Here is a 13,184-nt window from a genome sequence, read left to right as displayed (position 1 = left end):
AAAGGCCTAGGAGTAAAAGATCCCCAAAACAAAACAAAACCCAAATAAAAAACTTAGACAAATTTTAAAAGTACAGGAAAAAGAGGACAGGCAGCTGGTCTTTTAACTGTGACTTCTTTAAACATCTGTGTGACTGGGCCTTGATCTTATATTTGACTGCTGTTGCCTGCAGTGTAGCAGGTGCTGTGTGACTAAAACTTTGAAGTTCAATCTCACAGTAAGACCAAACATGGATCTTTTGCTAATTTCAACAGGTAATTTCAACAACCCAATTTCACATAAGGAGAGACCATGCCTTAGCAATCATTAAACGAACTTTTCAAGCTTATGAAGCCATTCACAAACCCCATACAGACCATTCTTACCGCTTCCTCAGCACGGTCACCTTTCGCAGTGAGATAGGTCACTCTGAACTGCTGAACATTGTAGTCTGAAATGTCCCATATCACCCTCAGACTTGAGGTTGTTTCATCACCTATAACAAGGTTTCTGATTCCTGTTCGAAAAACTAAAGCCAAAGATATGTAATTAATACTTTCTCAACTCTATTTTTAGATTTAAAATTATGCTAATTATCACCAAGTAGCTGCAAGCTCTACTGCAGTCACAGTGGGTCTGCAGATCCATGGTGCGGTAAACCCATACAGTTCAGTTCACTTGGGCTTAACAACATGAAAACTTCAACCATTTAATAAAATAATAATTATCCTATACTGCCATTAACATATATTACCCCATCTGCTTTGTTTATATTACTCAGCTTATAGAGTTTTAGAATAATCAAAACTCCACTGCAGCTGGAATGTTATAGAAGAGAAATAATCCAGAACCGTTGCTTCTCAAAAGCCAGTTTTCTAATTCCAGGGAAAATAAACAGAACACTCAAAACTAAACAAAATTCTGAAGAGTTTCCAAGCTCATATTTATAAAGGGAGAGAGAAGAGAGAGCTGAATTTTCCAAATTAGACTGTATTGCTCTGTAGTATCGCCAGCATCATTCAGAGTCCCTGCGCTGTGTTAGAGGTTGGCTCCTCACCCACACACGGCACACGCAGGAAGCTGGCCACACGTGGAAGGGTGGTGCAGGAGCACCACAGTGTGCACCTTTCACCAGCCACGTCCCTTGCCTGGGGTCTACACCTCCACAAGATCTGCCATGGCAGCGTGCTGACTGCATGGACCATCAGGAACGGGGGTTATCAGCTCCTTGGTAATATCACAGCTCTCTGCCCCTAGCTCTGGTGTGCTTCTGGGGAGCCTCAGCTCTTTGCGTTCAGCATTTAAACTGTTGACATCAGCTCTGTTTACCTGCTGTGGTGGGCTTAGAAGTTGTGGTACTGGTAGTAGTCACCGTGGTAGGTATTGTGGTAGTCCATGCAACTGAAAAACAGTACGCGGGTCACTAACAATTCAACAAGACATGGAAGTTACAGTATTTATCTTGTATTTCTAACTATGACAATGAAACTATGTGCTCACCCCCACACTTCAGGCATTTCAGAGACTACAAGGGAACTATTCATTTACTTTACTTTAGGCACATATATTTGCAGGATTAGCACTTAAATCTACAGATAACACATAATTATAAACTGTACAATTAAATAAGAATGCATATAGTTTCCCACAATTCTGGCTGAACTATGCATAATGCCTTCCACTTTGACCATTTGTTAAGGTTGTCAGATTAATTAAATTGAAAGTTTTTTAAGGGCGCTTCACTTCTGCCCATGCAAAAACCAGAAAGTACCCTCAGCAGCACTGGGCAATATCAGCATCATTTGGATGTGTAAGGGCTTCTTGTCTTAACAGAAGGTTCAAGATGATGTCTGCAATTAAATTACTAAGAATCAAATACCTTTTTGAATTTACAGGTGAAAAATATAGTTGTTTACTTAACCGAGTCACTATCTGTAAAAAGAGAATGGATAGAGCAATCTACCTGAAATGCTGGCCACTGTTTCGATTATAAACTGTAAAATACACTGTACGTGATTTTCAAGTTTTATCTTTGTTACTTCCATGTTAATATCACAGAATGCCTGTGTAAGCTTTTTGGACCACTATTTCAGCCAAGAGTGAATTCACCTCTAGTGAGTATAAATTACATAAATAAGAAAGGAAAGGGTATACTGTAAATGTGAAACATCTTAAATGAAATTCTTGTAAATTATTTACTTTAAGACATTTAACACCCCCCCCCCCCGAATCTAATATATCTTCTCATAAGAAACCATGTTCAAAGACTAAATATTGAAGTGTAGGATGGAAGGATATCTACCCAGATCCAAAAGTTATTAATACCACAGCTCAGACAAGGAGCCAAACCATCATTTTGACTCAATGCCTTCTACGACACAATATTAAATAAGAAAAGCAAAAAATACAGTCAGCAAAGCCCTGGTGCTAAACCACCACATTCTTCAATATCATAGCTACCCAAAGATGGGTTATATTTTAAATATAAAATATATGCATTAAATTTAAATCACTTAAACATCTCTAAAATGTAAAATCAAGAGTTTGTCTTACATGTAGCTCCAAGAACAGCAACAACTTCACTTTCACTTTCATCATCAAAAACTGCCAGCAAAGAAACTTCATATTCTGTGTTGGGCAACAAACCCTCAATAACATGACTGTCTGTGTCTCCATTTATGACAACCTAAGTAACACAGTAAGATTAAAGAAAATCAATTCTGCAGTTGATTTATTTATATGAATTGACTGAAATGAAAGAAGGAAAATGGATTCTCCTTTAAAATAAATTAAATCTACACTTAGATCTGCCCAAAGAATTTATTGGCTATGTTGAAATAAAAAGTATCACAGAGTACATCTAGAAAAAACACTGTTAAGAATATTTAAAATGTATTTATTATTTTGTGGCTAGCTTGATTATTCTGATGTGTGGTCTTATACTTTCACCCACAACTAATTAATTGCTAAAACTGACCATATGCATTTCATCTGAAAATCACTAAAATTCAAAATATCCACTAATGAAAGAAACATAATAGAGTAGATTAACTTTCATTCATATTTCTATCATTCAAGCATTGTTATGACAAATGTATTCAGTGTCTCCCCAGCCTTACAAAACGCTGCTTCTATACCAGAATTATAATCCCAGTTACAGTTCGACACATCTGAATGCAACTTGAAAGAACACTTGCTGCAGACTTGAGGATTAGAGGAGATGAGCTGATGAGAAGTTTGCTATATGGTGTGATGTTTTAAAAAGTAATTTTCCTTATTTCTACCTATGACAGCAGCAGAAGATTCATATGTGCAATGTTAACTGTAAGCAGAAGGTTTCGCTCCAGATTTTTGTGTGTTTCTTTTTTTTTTTTTATTGGAAGGGATCAACAGATGGAAAGGAGTTGGAGCTAAAGGGACTGTACAGCAGAATGCAAGGAGCCTGAGCAGTAATTCTGGTGAAATGGGCTGGCTGGTTTTGGGAATAGTTTTTAGGTTACACACACAGATACTACAATAAAACATCCTTTCTCTAGGATAACACTGGCAAGTTTTTAAAGGCGGCCACTGTATACACAGAATCAAAATAAGACTTACATGGAAATCAAACAATAGATATATGCTGCATAAAATCTACTACAGCAGTTAGCAGAAACAGTGAATCACACTTTATTCTTTTTATTACCACAGGATATTTCCTGAGTTGGTCCTGGGGAAGAAGGACCCATAAAATAATCACAGACCTTCTGAACTCAGGTACAGAAAACAAAAGCAGAAAGAAATGAGTTGGGGCCATGCCTTCTACAACTATCAAATAATGAATTGGGCACCCCACGCTGCACACTTTCTGGGACAGATTTTCTTGGGAAAATTTCAGAAACAAGCTTGAGTGAATTTAGCTATATACCAAGTAGGTATAAGTAATACCTTCCTTTCCAATTTTCCAGAGCCTCTAGTCGTATATCAAATCATTATAAAAGAACTATACATAGTTAATATCTTACACATAACTGGCATACTTTCTGAAGCATAACTTCCATCAACCTCCACTCCCTGCTAGTTTAGCCCACAGATAAGACCACAAAAAAAGAACACAAAATGCTGAACTTCCAAGTGGAGAGGACAAATAACAGAAGCAAGAATAGTAACAAGCGCACGAGTATAACAGCATGCATTCTATACTGTAACCTAGAAATAAAAGGTGACTCAAATTTATTCTGGCTTTTTAGTGCTAACACCCCACTAAACGCTCCTCACCCATCAGCAGTGTGGGTGAAGTACGCCGAGAGGTGTATAATTCTCACCACCACCCCCTGACCCCACTCAGCTAATTGGCAAGTTGGGTCTTGGGAGAAAGACAAGGGGAGTGCATGCCGTTTCTCTGCATGACTGATCACTTAGCTGGGAAAGAAGCTTAAAGAGGCAACAGCCTGGAGGTATTGTGCTATCCTAGGCCTGACCCCATTAGAGAGGTCATGCAAGGAGAACAAGAAAGCAGCTTGGGCATTTTTAATATTTCAATGTACTAAAATATTAGGGCCTCCAGCGGTTCTTAGTGAATACAATGAACAAGTGGAACCTTAACAGTTGAAATATTTCTTGATCATTTATTCTCACACTCAAAGAACACATAAATCTCACTTAAAAATGCACATGGCTTAAAGGCATTCCCTGACAGCTACTATTGGAACTTAGACAGAAACAAATCAGTTCACCTACTGCAGGAGAAAATGCTAGGGGATGACCTGTGTCCACTCACTCATCTGCCAACTCCTTCTTTTCCCTGCTCACTCCTGTAATTTCTTTCTTTCTTGCGTGACTACCTCTCACTAGGTGAAAGGGAGGAAAGAATCAGGATAAGCTAAATTTAGAAAAAATGCCACATAACCTAATCTGGAATGACCGCTTTTCGCCCTAATAGATGACAAAATGATGCATGAAACTTAGGGTTGGTGGGAAATGCCATCTTCCCCACTGAGTTCTGTACCCAGATGAACAGTTTGTGGATGTGGCCTCTATTCACAGCGCTGATGCCAAGAGAACAAGATGTTTGAGAGAGTCATTAAAGATTGAGGAGTACAAAAGAAGCCAAAAGAATGAGTAAAAGAAAGAAAGGGAAAGAGGAAATGAGGCAGACTACAAAGATGAAAATTGGGAAAGGGAGAGAAAGCATATGTCTTTTTCTACTTGGAAAATAATAAATAAGGAATAAAAAAAGTAAAGGGATGAAAAATCATTTAAAAATTCAGACTGATGAAAATGGCACTGTGGAGAAGACGCATAAAGGCCTAGAGCAAAAAATACAGCATGAGGGGGAAAAAGAGAAAGAACTGTAAAGAGGAATAGAATCATAGAATCGTTTAGGTTGGAAAAGACCTTTAAGATCATTCAGTTCAACCGTTAACCTAACACTACCAAGTCTACCACTAAACCAATTAAGGGTAGGGTAATAATTAATCTCATGTTTCCTGGCTTGGTGGCTGGATTATTTTTTAATGAAAGTAAAGCTAGGAATCATTAAGGTTGGAAAGGACCTCTAAGATCATCAGTCCAACCATCAACCCAACACCACCATGCCTATTAAACCATGTCCCAAAGTGCCACGTCTACCTATTTGTTGAACACCTCCAGGGATGGTGACTCCACCGCCTCTCTGGGCAGCCTGTTCCAATGCTTAACCACTCCTTCCATGAAGACATTTTTCCTCATATCCAATCTAAACCTCCCCTGACACAACTCGAGGCCATTTCCTCTCGTCCTACCACTAGTTACATGGGAGAAGAGACCAACACCCACCTCACTACAACCTCCTTTCAGGTAGTTGTAGAGAGTGATAAGGTCTCCCCTCAGCCTCCTTTTCTCCAGACTAAACAACCCCAGTTCCCTCAGTTGCTCCTCATAAGACTTGTTCTCCAGAGCCTTTACCAGCTTCATTGCCCTTCTCTGGACACACTGTAGCAACTCTATGTCTTTCTTGTACTGAGGGGCCCAAAACTGGACACAGTAATCTAATAAATTAACTATGAGTAAACTTTTCCCATTGTAGTATTACATAACTAAAGCTTCACAGGCAATTTTACTGTGGCCAGCATATTAGACAAATGTGGAGCCTTATGTGAGGATATCACTGCTCTCACTCAGCTACCATCATCATCTTCACAGCAAAGTGAAGAACATGAACCTCTAAAAACTGAAGTAGCATCAAACAGCAATGTTAGTTCTACAGCAGTTGGCACATTACAGATTAGATTGATTATTCACAAAGGATCTCTTCTTTCCTCACTTCCTCTTCAAAAAGAAACTGGAATATTAGTTTGATTTTGGTTTAGAGAGCTTTGCAGTGGGGCAGATTTTTCTGTCAGTCAGTTGGCCATATTTAATTGTCAAAAGTTGCAGCAGAAGTGTCCTCAGAATGGAATTCACTTTTCCATCTCACACCCTCAGCAACTCAAGGCAACTCACCTCTTCAGATTCCCCCCCGTCCAAAGGAATCCATGCCAATCTGTAAAAAGCAATATCTGAAGAGGTGGGCTTCCAGCTGACCCTAAAACTATCTGTTGATGCTTCATCAATTTCCAAATGCTGGGGAGTTGGAACTCTTTCTGCAAAATATTATGCAAAAGAAAAGTGAGGTAAATTATTCTCTGAGACTTGCATAGATGGCAATGTCAAGCTTGTTATCATTTTACTTGCAGTTTGTTACAAAGTATATAACATGGGAGGTAGATAACAAAGGCACTACAGATTCTTTGCACACTTATTTGTACTTAGGGAAGTGTTTTTGTAGTTGGCGGAGGGGAACACGTACAATATACACTCTTTATCTGCTCTAGCTGGATAAGCCTGCTTGTCCTCTCTCCACTGAAGGAGCTCCATGCAACCCTCACTCCCTCTCCTTTCCTCAGAGCTCTGTGCACTACACTCTTCTCTTTTCCTCTACCTCAAAGCAAAGTCCCAATCTCTGCCCTTTCCAGAGACTCTGTGTGCATTTCCATGTGCAGTTTGCATGTATCAGCCTCTTGTTCCATACATGTACATTCTCCTTCCTTTTCCACTTCATGTTTCTCTTTCCTCTCTCAAAGTCCTTCTCTTCCCCATTGTTACATTGGAAAGCATTAATAAGTGTCATCAGCCATTTGTTTAATGCAGAACTACAGTTACAGAAACTATAACTGTGCTAAACAGACTATAGGAGCCTTAAATGTCATATATTTTCTCCTTTTGGTGTTCCAGTTTCTCTGTATGTATACAAGGTTCCACCCTTGATTGCCTAGGTAGTTCACTGGTTAAATGTAGGATTCAAAACTCATCACATTTCAGCTGGAGAGACAAATGCCATCACACTGAATGATGCTTCAGAAAGCTGGGGAGACAAACGCTTTACTAGCTAATTGCAATAAAAGATGCTTTAAAATGGCTGATTGTGGAAAGACTTAAGAAATGAACCTTATCCACACAAATGTTTTCATGATGTCAAGAGATTACTCCCATGAGTAAGGATGCAATTGGCCCCATAATAAGGGAGCAAAGAAGCCGAAAACCCCAATGAAAATAACAGAAAGCATTCCATGTACCTGAATTCACAACCAGAGACACTTGCTGTTACTCGTCTTACTTTCCAGTAAAGTAAGAGAGTATATAAATTCTTCTTGGATAGCCTTCAAAAGTTCAGCAATACTTACTTGTGGTAAAGCTGCCAGTAAGTGGTTCAGATTGTCCTTCATCATACAGGGAGAAAATAGCAACAGTATACTCTGTAAGGGATGTCAGACTTTTTAGAGTATGTGTTGAAACACGACCAACTTCCACCTAGAAAAGCATAATTTGCAATAGATATTGATCATACACTTTACATATCAGTGTCTGAAATTCTGCTGGGTAATAATGATACAGAAAGAGAATGTCATGTAATTAGTACAGAAATTCTGTGCAGTCATGAACAAGTATTAATTCAAGGCTATAAAAGCTGACAAAATCAATTAACATAGACAAACTAGAGAAAAGGAAAATGTTGTTTATGAGAAACTAGGGAAAAGGAGAATTCAGCCTTAGTAAGCCTAACTCGGTAGCTAACATATCAGCACTGCATGTTCAGGAACCCAGAAGGAGAAGGAACTTTTTGGGCTATTGAATCCAGTCCCTTCTCATGGATAATCATTGCATAAACCATTATGTTTAACATTTGTCAAGAGAAAAGATGACAGTTTCATCTGGTCTCTATCCAGGCTGCAGTTAACGTGACTTTGCAGGGATATAAAACTCAAAGCTGTATAAACTGACAGTTTATCAGTCCAACTATTCAGTGTCACATTAGCTCAATGCCACATGGGAAATGTTACTGATGCAAAGCAATCAAAAAAGTCCCACCTGCTCTTTGAACAGACATAAAGGAAGAGTTAAGAGGTAGATAAAAACCCACTGAACAATTCACTCACACTATAAAGTATATTACCACAAGCCTGAGATGTTCAAATACCATTGTGATGAGTACAGACAGACATACTATCTATATTAAGGATAATCAACAGGAAGAGGTCAAGTGATTTCTAATTCAAATTTTACGGGACCCAGCAGAAAGAAAAGACACAAAACATTCCACAGGTATGCTATCTTCTAAACTCAGGAACAGTTTCTTCAGGTTTAATATGAATATTCCATCTTGTATGGATGAAAGGCCAGATATATCCCAGAACATAATTACACATAACTACTATTAAAGATGTTTTTGGAGGGCTAAGTTATCCATGACAACTTATTTTATAAGAGATCTGCCCTGTTTTAATAATTGGGTGCATTTACTGCAACTATTTTTTTTAAATGTTTTCTGCAGTTTTTCATATTTCTCTATTAATATCATTCCATTCCATTTTTCATTCTATCACAGAATTCATGCTGCTATACACCTTTAGTAACAAGGCATAACTAAATATTGAATAAGTAAATTATTAAATGCAAGAGTCTAAGTTAGAACATCTTGGTATCATCATTCTGTTCAAGCCAAATCCTGTTTCTAGGAAGTGAGTTTTTCAATATATAATTAAAGCAATTAATGTTAAGAAAATATGGCAAAGCCTTCAGATAGTCTTTCTGAATGAACTTGAGTCCATGATGTATGATATATTAAAAGACTTGTTATCTGGACTGAATCAAGAATATATTTCCATACCATACATTTAGTCAAGATCCTGCACCTACAAACCATTGTTCACTTGAGTAATTTCTTTCAGTTTATGTGTGTCAGCAATGACTGGTATGTAAGAAGTTTAGAGTACTGTCTCCGACACATATGATCCACTCCAAATGTACACGTGATACTAAGCAAACTCTTATTTGCTTTAATTTTCAGAATTATTTAGCAAATCTTTTGTTACAGCTTGCAAGGTAGCTTTTGTTTATAAAAGTTAGCCTTAATAATTACATCAGTTTGGGGATGTCTGAGACTGGTTAAGGGAAGAGAGATGCTAATAATTTACCTCGTTGGTTTCTGTTCCATCTGTTTTAACGTACATGATGCGATAGCCTTTTACATTTTTGGAAGCAGGTTCCCATATTAGCTTAGCACTACTGTGTCCAACATCAGAAAATTTCAAGTTTGCTGGTGGACTTAGAGGCACTTGAAAAGGAAAGAAAGAAAACCATGAAAGTGATTCCAGGTTTTAGCTGTGAAATTTCTCATGTCTTGAAAATAAACAACACATTTTCCATGCAAAAATATATATCACCAACATTTATATTAAAAGACCTATATCAATGGAGCTACACAATTACTTAAAGGCAGGTAAAATGGCTTAGAACTTTGCTGAAACAGAACTTTCAGTCTTGCTAAGTATATCTCAACTAATAGTGAAAAAGAAATTCCATTACTGTTCATAGCAGATATCATAGCAAGATCTAACCTACACAATACTTGCAATAAATTTGTCTTTGTATTTGTAAAGTAATTTAATTCAACTAGACCTTTATCCTATATGCATTTGTTTTCTATGAGTGTCCCCGAAAAAATATTTCATGACAGTATATTTTGGCAAAAAAACTTTCTGAATCCTAGAAGTCTCTGACATGAGGGTAAGTTTGTCCAAAAGAATAACTAGCTCAGAAGATCTCAAGAGATGCTGGGGTTTTTTACCTCTGCTTAACCTTTCCTCTTTTATTACACAAAGAAGCTGTTTCCTAACAGCAACTCCAGTTAAAGCCACATTTATATACTGTATATTCCTTGACTGTCATGAGCTGAAGGAAAACGAGGTCATGCAAGAGAGTCTCAGATTCCATCCACTTTTCTTTCACACCAGAGAAAGCAATTTGTGCTGTCTGTTACTCTCAGCAGTAAATTCTGTATTAGCCCCCACATCTGCCTATTTCCTCCGAATCGTGAAACCTTTCTCTATCCATCCTGCCTTCACTGACACACTCCTCACCAATCCACACGGACAGATAAATATCAGCACTTCAGAAGCTGTTTCCCTCACAGAAGAACACATGGGGAAAAGCAAAAGACAAAAAAACCCATATATTATGCAGGAACTTTAGTCAGGCCATACACCAGCTCAGAATCTGCAAGCAAAATCCTCACCAGCTTAGGAACAGTCAAGTCAACTTGCCTATGAGGAAAGAGAAGATGGGAACAGATTGGAATTGTGTTACATGGGTTTGCCACACTTTCTGGCATTCAATATATTCCTCGGAGTCTAGTGAGGAAAGTATCACATGCTGGCTTTCTTTTCTACTTTCTGTCAGTTGTGAATGCATTTCATTTCACCATCCAGGACATACCACAAAATGCTTCAGTCTCAGCTCTTTCCTTTTGCAACCAACCTACTGACAACGTTGCTCTCAACCAGCCAGCCAGCCAGCCCTGCTGCCAGAGTTCGTGATATTTACAGTGAGTCTTGGATAAATCCTGGCCCCAAAAAGAAACCCCACCCCAGAATGAGCTTGCTAATCATGCCTCCGTTTGGCACTGAGAAAGGTTTCACTACGGTAACTGATACAGTGGGTAGAATAATATTATTTACTAAATACAGAATACCAGATACTACACATAATACTACTGCAAATTAGGCAGATCACTCTCCAGACAGATATATGCTCCAGGAGGAAAATACCAGGTAGCCTATTCATTAGTTGGAAGCCAGAAATAATCACACCAAAAGAAGAAAAAAACAAAAAAGTAGCTTAAATCTGAATCCAGACAGGGAAGACATTACCATTGAACACTGACATGTGTTCATGTGGGACAGGTATGTTCAACAAGAGGTTTCTTTCCTTCCAGATTGCCCCACTGCCTGATCAATCAAAGCCTGTTAGAAGAGGGCTTATTTGAATAGCTGCATATGGAAGGTTAGAATCAATCTTATTCCATATTACAGTGTTAAAGACCAGTCAGAGCTGGCTGCATTGAGTCACCCTAAAAATAGATGAAGGTTGCAGGGTAGTTAGGCTTTTTTTTATTCTGGTCTGGTAACAGCAGTGATGATGGGCTGACTAACATATGTTACTAGCTTCTGTGATCAAACACTGCGGTCATGAATCCTCAGCTTGTGCCAATGTATTTGGAATTTGCATGTGATCTTCCATCCAATGTGTTAGCCAGGTTTAGAGCTGTGCAGCCTCCAAGGTCATATGACGTGAAGTGAATTCAGGCTGGCACAGTCATAAACTACATAAACTACTGTTTAGGACAAACGAAAACCAGTTATTGACCAAAATCAAGAGGGGAAAAAAAAGGAGAAGGAGCGAGAGACAAAGAGAGGGAGAAAGGGACAGAGGGACAAAGAGCCAAAGATTTGATTCTCCAAGTGTTAAAATCTTCTATGCCCATTTCAAGTCCACAAACATGCCCAGGTTGCAGTAGTTTGCTATCAGCACTTGCCTGTCTACAACTGTCCTCTCACAGATGAGCCAGTTCAAACAGCATTCCTAGAACTTCTTCCCCCTTTACTTGCTGACCTTACAAGCATTTCCTCTGGTGCTTCTTTTCCTTAGCACTCGCATGCCTGAACTTCTCTCACCTATTACATGTAAGTCACTTTCACACTGGCTTACTCATGCCAGGAGCACAAAACAAGAGGAAGCAAGCACTCCACTGCTGGGAGCAATAGAGATGTCACTGAATGCAGTCCCAGAAATATCCCAGCAGCACAATCGCTTATTTTCAATTCCTTTGTCTTCCAAATGCTGAGGCTATTTAGAGAGCTGACATACAGTGCTGTGTACAGTTAGCAGAGGACAAAATTTAGCTGGCAAAACTCTTGCTGCTTATTAAAAACACACCATCTATCATGAGTGCACAGGCGCGTTCCAACCCTTCATTTACCAGATGTTAGGCAGCAGGGGTTGGACAGAAACCTTCTCCTTGCTTCTTAGAATTCTGTCTGTACTACTACTGAGCCAGAGGAATGAACTTCTGCACCTGAGCAGGCTCCCCCACACACCTCGTTCTCTGTCTATAGGGGGCTAAACAGAGCACTCTCAATTTAGGTGACCTTCATTCACCTTCAGCAAGTTCAGAAAACTGTCAGTAGCTCCACCAAGTTCAACAGGGATATGCACAGCACCACTACCAACAAGAGAGAGGAGTTCACAATCCTATTCCAAAAACAAGCGGTTTTGTAGTAACTCACATCCTCAGCCTCTATAAATTAAGTATTCGCACTCAGAAACTTAATTACAGTTAAGACCTTGCCCTATGGACTATTCAAATCAGATTTTAAGATCAGATATCTGCTCTAATATGTGCAAAGACTATTCTGAAGTTTTATTAACACTGAAGTGAATATAGATATGTGCTACCTACATGTAGTTTCTTGTCCTGTAAGGGGATCACTAGCTTCTTCTCCAAACATGGCGTAAACTGTGACTGTATATTCTGTATTTGGCAACAGTCCATCCAGTTCAAGATCTGTTGAGGCCTCCCCAATTTTTATCTAAAAGCATCATGAATAAAAAAGACACATTATTTCTGAATTAGCTCACAGTGGGGAAGAATACTATTTACACACTTGAAATTAGATACATGATCAAATGCTCTGCTGAGCATTTGTCTGATACTGTGCCTGTGGTATTGGGCCCAAGATTTGGGGATTTTGCACAATAATCAAAAGATCAAAATTGTCAAAGAGCCAAAAGCCAACATACAGGTAAGAGGACTTTCAAAGTAACTAGTCACATTAGCAATGACAAAACAGTCCTCTCTAGAACATGCA

General features: G+C 38.7%; 1 protein-coding gene across 3 annotated transcripts in view; it reads right to left on the bottom strand.

The window, feature by feature from the left end:
• COL14A1 (collagen type XIV alpha 1 chain) overlaps positions 1-13,184 on the bottom strand; it is a 124,407-nt gene that overhangs the window by 65,430 nt on the left and 45,793 nt on the right. For 2 of the 3 annotated variants that reach the window (XM_075728218.1, XM_075728219.1), the window contains exons 12-18: positions 12,776-12,905; positions 9,453-9,592; positions 7,662-7,788; positions 6,442-6,581; positions 2,533-2,665; positions 1,309-1,380; positions 366-508 (exon numbers count right to left, since the gene is read on the bottom strand). In XM_075728218.1, coding sequence (XP_075584333.1) covers positions 366-508; positions 1,309-1,380; positions 2,533-2,665; positions 6,442-6,581; positions 7,662-7,788; positions 9,453-9,592; positions 12,776-12,905 — 885 coding nt within the window. Of the gene's footprint in view, positions 1-356; positions 509-1,308; positions 1,381-2,532; positions 2,666-6,441; positions 6,582-7,661; positions 7,789-9,452; positions 9,593-12,775; positions 12,906-13,184 lie in introns of all 3 variants that reach the window. The other variant, XM_075728217.1, reaches the window with a different exon arrangement.

This window comes from Pelecanus crispus, chromosome 2, assembly GCF_030463565.1.
Source record: "Pelecanus crispus isolate bPelCri1 chromosome 2, bPelCri1.pri, whole genome shotgun sequence".
Classification (NCBI taxonomy): Eukaryota; Metazoa; Chordata; class Aves; order Pelecaniformes; family Pelecanidae; genus Pelecanus; species Pelecanus crispus.
Note: the sequence above shows the minus strand (reverse complement) of the source record. Positions and strands in the feature narration are given on the sequence as shown.